The sequence below is a fragment of the Poecilia latipinna genome, unplaced genomic scaffold (assembly GCF_001443285.1).
Source record: "Poecilia latipinna isolate Pla-1442-1.1 unplaced genomic scaffold, P_latipinna-1.0 Scaffold494, whole genome shotgun sequence".
NCBI classification, from domain to species: domain Eukaryota; kingdom Metazoa; phylum Chordata; class Actinopteri; order Cyprinodontiformes; family Poeciliidae; genus Poecilia; species Poecilia latipinna.
Window position 1 is genome coordinate 171016 of NW_015113110.1, and position 9473 is coordinate 180488.

Genomic DNA, 9473 nt, shown 5'->3' on the forward strand with positions numbered 1-9473 from the left:
AAAAATATATAAAAAAAAAAAAAAAAAAAAAATTTATTAAAAAAGGGGGCTCCCCCACTTTTTTTTTTTTTTTTTTTTTTTTTTTTTTTTTTTGTAATTTAGCAACCAATAAAGCATACTTTGTGTTATAAAGTTAAACCCAGATTTATTTATATCCCTGGAGGTTTAGGTTTTGACTGGAAGTGGAGATGAGGATCATCATACCATGTATTGTCATTTTTTTCACTGTTGGTTCCATAAAAACAGCAATACATGTTTTCTTAAAAAATAAATGCAGTTATTGTATGATGCTAAACCTAAACTACTTGTGTCCTGAAGCACCATATTAAGTAATAAAAAATAATTTTTATTAGAGCAGTATTTGTGTTTGTGGGACTTTAACTTCAGTTCCTATCTTATTAACAAGAAAAAGTTAACAATGTGTTTTTTGAATTGTTTTAATATCACTTATTGTTATTCCATTAAAAACCCCAAAACATTGTGATTAAGTTTTCCAAACATAGTGCCTATCCTTAAATTGAAGTAACATTAACATTTTGCGATCATGAAAACACCAGTGGAAACATGCAAAGCTGACCAGAACTCAAAGAAAGCTTTAATTGCTGTAAATGCAAATGAAGATTTTTTTTTTTTTTTTTTCCATTGATTAAGAAGAATATAGGTCATTTTTAACCTGGCTATTTTTAAATACTTTTTTTTTTCAAAGAGAAACTCTTTTGACAAGATTTTATTTTGTTTTGATAGATATCCGTCTCATATTAAAAACAAACCTTTTGGTAAATCTGCCAGGGCTGTGAATACTTTTTGGCTTAACTGTGTCAAGGTTATCAGATTGTCTTACAAAACTGATCTAATACCACCAGCAGTTGCCGTTTACACTGAGGAGGTTTCGCACAAATTGGTGAAATGGGCATAACTTTTACAATGAAGATTTATAATGCTGTGGAATGTGTTGTGAAACACAAAACCCTTTGGTTGCTGAGGGCACTTGATATTCCTAGTTATGGAGAACTAACATGTCTTCTCTGCTTCAACCGTTGAGAGAAACTCATCAAAGTAAAAATATATGCCTTTTAACCAAAAGACTTTATGTCAGAGTGCTTACGCCAATCATTACATAAACCATTAAAGGTGCTTAAGTTTATGAAAATATACTTTTTTCAGGCAACCTGAAAAAAGTAGCAACTGGAAAATGTTATTTTTCTCCTGTATAAGTTAAACTTTGGTAATTTTTTTTCTTTACTTTTTACCACATTTACTTATGGATAAACAAATACAAGATTATGATTGAATGTCACAAATCCCCACAATGGCATTCTCACATGGCTTCAGATGTTAGAGGTCAGTGAAAACATCAATGAACTATTTTTCAACTGTGTTCAAAACTCATTCCGTGCTGTGTAGTCATATTTTTATTATTAAATATTTTAGTTATTGGAACGCTCTTTGAAGAGTTTATACTCTCATTTGCACTTAATGCATAACACACAACATAAAAGCTAGAATTTGATATCCGTGAAAGAAGCAGCGGTCTAGCAGATCCCTGGAACCCAGGTGAAGCTGGTGGAACTGGCCTTGTGGCCTTGTGGCCCCCTGTGGCCCCTCTGAGTTTGTTTTAGCTTTAGTTTCAGACCTCGGCTCTCCACGGCTCTGCTGAGCTCCGCTCATCTCCCCTCCGGTGTCCTGTAGTTCCCATGGCCTTGGACGCCCTGCTCTTGGGCCTCACCCTGAACAAGGAAGTGCCTCGGTGGTGACACACACAGTTCTTGAAGATGTATGTGTGTCCATTTTGAAATCAAGAGCTTGCTAAATGACCATACATTTCAATTTTGATCTGAGAGAAGTTCTAGGATGTGCAAAGCACTACCCTGATACTGTTCCTTGCCCACAATCATTGTCATTTTGTAGGGCAACAAAGTCTGCTATGATACAGATCATACCAGGATTTATGGGAAAATAAATAGTAAAATAATAAAAAGTTTTGGACTATTTCCGATTTTCGATAATTAACATATACTCAGATCTTAAAATTAAAGTTTACGCTTAACCCTTATCATTTTTTTTATAAAAATACAAAAAAAAGAAAAATATGCATAAATCTATTTTTGTCTTTTTCAAATATCACTTTTTGTCAGTTTCTCTTTCTTTAAAAACATTTTGCCTCAACAACTCACAATTGTCATCTCTCTGTCTAGTCATGTTTTCAACAAGGTTAAAATTGCAGCATTGCTACAACAGAGTGGTCCCAAAGCAACTGCAACAAGAAGGAGAAAGAAAAAAAGGGGAAGTAAAGAAAATGGAATACTGATGGAATTCCCAAACTAAATGTGACAGTTTCATTCTAACATAAACAAAAATTAAATACTTTGGTAGAATATTCTGCATTTTTTAGAAACATTAACTTTCAACAACATGCATTTTTCATCAGGGATAAAACAAAACCTAATTTAAAAAGGGACAAAACATTGTAGTTGTGGTACATTTTAGGGAAAATATTTATATGCAATCCATGGTTTGCAGAAACCTTGTTCAGACTGTCTGAGAGACTCCTTTGTGCAGCACAAGCCACAAGAAAACATTGCCAGAAGCTAATGATTCTGCACAAAAAGTTCAGAGAAATTGTCCATGTGGGCAATTTGGATTGAAGATGTTAATTTTGAAGCTTCTTGGGTGAAACTCTTTTATTGCATGACAATGTAAAACTCATTTCACCATGGACAACTAGGCCTGTCACGATAAACGATAAATCAAATAATCGCACAATAAATTAAACCTATCGACCTGTTCAGCTGTTCTTCGTAGGAGAATCCGCGCTTTCTGATTGGCTACCTGTCACATTCAGCGTTAAGCTCCCGAAAACCCCTGATTTAGATCGGAGCAGCCACGACAATCTACATCACACTACAGGATGATCGTAACCGATCATCCTGTAGCAACAATCTTAGATCAGCCAACAATCTAAGATTGTCATAAGGAGAAAATAGGGGGAAAAATTTGTGTAGTATGAACTATTGCATTAGGTAGTCGGATGTGTCCATCTTCTCTATTTAAATCTAGTGATTACTGAAGGCCAATACAGTAAACAGACTCCATAATCTGCACTCTTTTGGTTGAATGCAGTATATTTCCACTTTGGCTTTATGTTGTTTAGTTTTAATTCAAGTACGTTGTTAATGGAGACTGAGAGTCCATTTTATTTTTGTTTTTGGTTGTTTTGGTTATTTAGTTTATCAGTTCCAGTGTTATGTGTTCTTTTGAAACTTGTATGCATAATTTTGACCCTGTATGGGATATAGATTATTCATAATTAATTACATTTTATACCATTAGCTCTTGTTTTTCTTTTCCCCCATACGTTCATTATTTACTAGTAAAGAGGAATTAAAAAATCAAAGTGCAAAATTTATATGGAATTCATTCATCACATATGACTTGTTCTCATTATAACTGTATCATAAGCTGAATTAATATATAAAAAAATCTAAATATGTTTATATTTGGATTATCTAGTAAATTAAAATCTCAGTAAAAAGAGATTTTATATCTGGTGTTAATCAGAGAACTGCCAGTGAGTTTAATCCACAATGAGAAGGGCAGAAAAACTAAAACAAAATCTCCCGTCTTATTTTGTTCTGTTTAACAAAGCTCTACTGTTCACCATTGAGACTAGCATATTAAAAAACACACAGTGCTGTCAGTTGGCAGCTAACACTGCTTTGTTCTTGGTGTTTATGTTCCTTCTGCAGTTAGACAGCCTGAATATTTTCAAGGTGCCAAAAGTACAGGTGCCAGTCAGAAGCGTAAATCAACAATTTTCCAGGAAACATTATTTATAATTTGACTGCAACTGAAATTGCTAAGTCTTTTCGCACTAAGATAACATCTAAGCTCTCATTTTTTCCATACTTTTTCACATTTTGCCTCGTGTTTATGGATTTTTTTTTTCTTCTTTGGCTGCCAAAAATCTGATGAAAGCAAAAAGCAGGTCATCGAGGATCAGTGAACTCCATATCTGGGCCCTGATTGTTTCCACAGGAGAGTTGACGTACTCAGAGGAACCTGATTTAAGAGGAGGGTGACAGGATAAAGAAGATACGGCTCTCTCAATAGGAGCAGGTAAGAGAGAAAAAGGAAAAGAACAAAGCAGAAAGTCCCTGAAGTTATCAAACAGGTTCTGTGACCTTATTGTAAATTGTATTGCCAAAAAAAAGAACATTTACTTAAGACGTGTCCTTAGTTTTTGATCAGTGAGATTTTTCAGCACATGTAATGTAACTAATTTTAGCCCCAAAGAATCATCTATTTATTTTTTCATACTTTTCTTTTTTTATTAATTAAAAGTTTTTAGGTTTTTTCAACTGATCTTTTTTTTTTTAATTACACCTCTTCTCATTGACGGCTTCATATTCAGAGCTTTGCACTTTGAATTGCCTTGTTGCTGAAAATGTGCTATATAGATAAAATTGCCTTACTTTACCTTACCTCTGGTGCCTAAGTTCGTTGTGACATTTGACACTAAATTTAAATAGATTTACGATGCAGTGCATCATGTCTTCTCGCATATACGTAGAAGATTAAAATAAAATAAAAAATAATAATAATTTAGAATTTTGATTGTGAGACGAGTCCAACAATATTTGTGCTTTTTAGAAGCTCTTTAAAGTTAGAGGTAAACAATGGCTCAGATTGTTGTCTGTTCTCTGACTGAAAACAGTTCTTCACTCCACAATTAAATTTCCCAAGAACAAATGTTTTGCTGAAACAACCTTATTTTATGCCTTCTGTCTTGTAGGATCAAAGCCATGGCTGCATACGGACAGACTCAGTACAGCCCTGCCCTTCAACCCGCAGTACCATACACAGCTTATACACACCATACACAAGGCTACAGCATGCCCTCTTACAGTGAGTACAAACAAACTCAGTATTATGTTTGAAAAATGTTATTCCTGTAAAAAGTTAGCTCTGTGAGCTAACTGTAATAAAAGACTGAATGATAGATCTATTCAGTATCTTCTGAAAATGTCCACTATTGTTTCATCAGTCCTCAGAATATTTTCCCCAAAAATGTGTTGCTTTTATTTTTGGAGAACTTTGAACAGACATGTCTGTTGTTTTTGTTCAGTAGTGGTTTCCACCTTGATTCTAACTGCAGTATCATAAATGCTGACCTCAACTGTGGGCTTTAGTTCTTTAGATATTAATCTGACATAATTTATCACCTCCTGGATGAGTCGTGGATGTGCTTTTAAGAGTCATTTTGGTAAATCACTCACTCCTGGGTGGGATGTTTTGTTTTGTTTCTTATCAATTTGTGGATAATGTTTCACTCTGGTTCACTAGAGTCCCAAATGCTTTGAAATTGCTTTTTAACTCTTTCTAAATTAAGATATGTAATTTAATCTGTTTTTGAATTTCAGTAGAAAAGGGTCATAGTGTGTTTCTTTTTTAAATATTTTAGGATACTTCATGTTGTCAGGAAAGTTCTGTTTAAGTAACGTTTTAATTCTGCATGTCTGGAGGCAATCAGGCCTTGGTGAAGTTGAACTCAGCTGTACAAAATGTGTGATCCTTTATGATGTTCCGGTGGTATCTTGTTAGCATTCTGACATTTCAGATTTCCTGGGACATGTTAGTTGTTGTATCATGAAACATGTTGCATCTATAAAAACATATATCAAACATAAAGTCTTCTGACACGTTTTTATTATGACCACAAAACTGACAAAATGTAAAGTCCAAACTATAAAAAGATTTTTATTTAGTTTTACATTCTGGCATGCCATTTCTGGTATTTTTAGAAATTTGGTTGCATTTGGTTGCAGGATATTGCCTAAGTTTAGACACTGGTTTTCAAGACTAAATGTTTTTTTTTAATCCCACAGAGGGTCGCAGTACAGCTTGTGCCTTGTAGTGCTAAACAGTAAAGCAATGTTTATTGCCTTGTGGAAATATTGTCTAATTCAAGAAACGAGCACATAATTTTTTATTGACTTACAAAAGCAAGAACCATGGCTAATTTGTTGTCTAGATTTTGCACATCCAGATAACTAGTCATAGTTTGAGCTTCCAAAAACAAATGGTGGAATTGTTTGGTCATAGTTAAACGGTGGCTATTGGTAGCAGAGATCAATAGATTAAACTCGTATTTTACCGTAGTGGATGCCCATATGTTTTATGTTGAATATATCACAAATGTTGTGTTGTTTTTATTTTAGACATAAAAACAGAGGATGGTTTGAGTCACTCTCCAGGACAAACAGGACTCCTGGGCTACTCAAACTTCAGCGGCACCCCTCCGAGCCAAAGCCTCTACAGCTACTCACACACACATGGTCAGTTTAAAACAATACATTCACTGCATGTGAGGGCCCTTTGATGCACTTGTAGGCATAGCCTTTCTAACTCATATTTGATTTAACTACAAGAACATCCATAGCTGCTGTAGTCCTCCTTCTATCTCCTCTCCTCTCTTCTTTTTTCTTCACCACCACACCTGTTCTCTATTAGCTGCGGTCTGGGCTTCTGGCGTCAAAAGTCTATTCACCCCTCCTCTTTTCTAGGGGTCAGGCCCCCTTTCTCCACTCAGACCAACAACACAGCATGCAACCGTTTGTTTCTGTTTTTCCGACGGAAGAAGAAGCGAATATTATGTTCACACACAAGCAAAGAAACAAAGCAGACAGATGGGAAAAAAAAAAAAACACACACACACTCAATATTTATGGCCACAACAAAAGCTGGTCAGAAGTGCTTTCTGATAAAGGTACTTAGATAAAGATGTTTCAGCCCTGGGAGGGTGTGCAGCTCCCTGCATGTCAGTGTGCATCTGTGATTGAGTGCAAGCGACTGTGCGGTACACATTCCTCAGTCGCCCGGCGCCCAAAGCATGACTTGCTCAGTGCGACTTTATGGCTTTGAAACCAGCATGAAATTGACCTTGTGTGTGACAGGGGAGAGGTTAAGGGGCATTTTACGGAGGGGTGAGCTGGTCTAGTGCTACAGGCGCTACACAAGCTGTTCCCGTTGTATGGAAGAGACGAAGGCAAGAACAAATATTAAAGTACAATTAACAGATTATCCTTTGACGTTTTTCTGCATCCCTCATAATGTTTAAAACTGTCACTGTGAATTCCAGATATCCAAACATGGATATTTTAGGCTTTGTGTAGTGATGATGATCATTTAAGTTATTTGGTGATGCTTCAAAATTTTTTGAGGAAAAGTAGAATCTTGCACAGTTTTACACAAAAACAGTCAAAAGTGGCTTAACGTATGATGCAAACAAAACTGTTTATTCCAACCAAATCCTCAAAGGTTATAAGCCCTCTTTGATCTAGTTGGAAAAATCTTCTGTTTGGATCCTGAGGTGCATTGTGAAGGATCTTCGAGAGGAGACATGGACCAATCAGGGTTGGGGTAATGTGAAAACTATGTCATGTTAGACGTCTAATGAAACTTTATTAACACTTTCTTTAGAGTACTGAAAAGAAATGTCAGTAATTCATTGCTGTAGCCAAAATAATACTTCTTAGCCAGGGTTGCCCTTAGTACCAAAGTTTCAAACAAGTTAACATTATTTAAGTTGCATCAAATTATGGAATATTTCAAGTATTGTCAAAGCATTTTTGAAAATTTAAAATAAGGTTATTCATTTAAGAGGAACTTTGATATGTATTTAAAGTTATTCAGATAAAACTCATTTTAAACATAAGTGTCATGAAAAAATCCATATTGTGAATATTGCGGATCATCACCAGTGGTAACACCAGGTGGTCTCTGCTGACCCTCGAGTCAGTGGATACAAAGTAAGGCCAAAAATTAATTGAGTTTTGTGTTGCCTAATAATATTTATCCACTGATGATTAAGCACACAATTTTAGTCATTGTGTTCTGCAGTTCTTCTCACATATTATGTTTTTAAGCATTTTTTATACTATTAATTAATATTGATCATAATCAAAGCTCCCCTTATAATGTAAATTCAAATAAGTGACTCAATGGCAATGCCAGAATATTTATTAAAATATAAACCTCTTATTGCTCTTATGGATGAAATTTTTGGTTTTATCAGTTGCTGAAGGAAAAGCTGACTACTAAACTAAATGTTTTTCCCAGCAACCAAAATTCTTGTCCATATAAATAACCTTCTTCTCACACTTTTAATAATAAATTGATGTTAGTTTGTGTGATATCCAGCTTATGTGACTGTGAAAATGTAAATATTTCTAAAGATCCAAGTCAGTAAGTATCACATTGGTTTTAAATTACTTGCAATACTGCTTTTTCTTCATTTTTTCTTATTCATCTATTTCTCTAAGCTTTAATATAACTCCTACTTCCATCAATGAGTGATTATCTTCCTTGTCTTCGCAACATTGTTTACTCTTTAGGGATGTTGAGCTGTGTGTTAAAATGTGATCTTTTAAAGAGTTAAGTTTAAAACTATTTGCCATTAAATATGAATGACACACGTAATCATTGTCCAGACATGATCTAACTCCTGAACTGCTATTTTTTATTCCTTTGAAGACAATCCATGATTTTTGTATTATTGTACTTTCTCTTTTAAGGAATATTCAGATGTGAAACATTACAGAGGAATGTAAATGTTTGTGTAAACAGGCTTTTGAAGGAACCCTTTGACAAACTGCACAGCTTTGTTAGAGCACTGCAGTTAGACCCACAAAGAAAATTTTAACAGTGTAATTGGACTTTGAGGGACAATGTTCCTAAACAAAATAAATTTGTTTGAATATTCTTATGTATAAATCATTTACTGTGAACTTCAAAGGGTAATAGATTTCCACAACATTCAAATAGTTGATGTATTTAGAACGTTTTCATCATCCATTATACTGCACACAATACACAACTACACACAAAAGATAGCGCACACACACACACACCCCCAAAATCCTTCCAAAAGCTTATTGTATACAGTGTACACAACTAAACCAAATGCAGGCTTTTCTGTGTTTACTGGAGAGACCCCATCTATTTTTCTTGTTGCCAGTTTAAGGGACTGTTGTGTTGTCTGGGAAGATTTCTGCCCCTGAGTCATAATGTCTCTTTTTTCATCTTTTTGGCTTGGGAAATATATGACAGTCAAGAGAAAGCTGTAATGAATCATGACCTAAAAGGCTTTTATGTTATGATAACCTTGAGTAAAAGTACCACAGTTTGACAATACACTCTACTTATACAAAATCTTTAATCTATAGAAATAAAACTTGATATAGTCAATTTTTAAAAAAAGCAGAAAAGCAACTAATTCTTGCTGGTTCTAAAAGAATATGTTATAATGTCTGAGCCAGTTCATATGTGCCTTGTGTACCTTGGCAGCATGCTGGTTATGAAGGGTCTTTTAAATTGCTCTTTGACCGCTTGAGCAGGCAGGCTGAGTAAATATCTTCAGTTTTGGTCAAAGAGGATCTGAAGATCCACTGTGCTGTGTTTACTATACTCTAGAG

At 34.8% G+C, this 9473-nt stretch overlaps 1 protein-coding gene across 3 annotated transcripts in view; it reads left to right on the top strand.

Annotated features, from left to right (window-relative positions):
• eya2 (EYA transcriptional coactivator and phosphatase 2) overlaps positions 1-9473 on the top strand; it is a 40305-nt gene that overhangs the window by 9020 nt on the left and 21812 nt on the right. For 2 of the 3 annotated variants that reach the window (XM_015040066.1, XM_015040068.1), the window contains exons 2-4: positions 3976-4116; positions 4793-4905; positions 6219-6335. In XM_015040066.1, coding sequence (XP_014895552.1) covers positions 4803-4905; positions 6219-6335 — 220 coding nt within the window. In that variant the 5' untranslated portion in view covers positions 3976-4116; positions 4793-4802. The remainder of the gene's footprint in view (positions 1-3975; positions 4117-4792; positions 4906-6218; positions 6336-9473) is intronic. The other variant, XM_015040067.1, reaches the window with a different exon arrangement.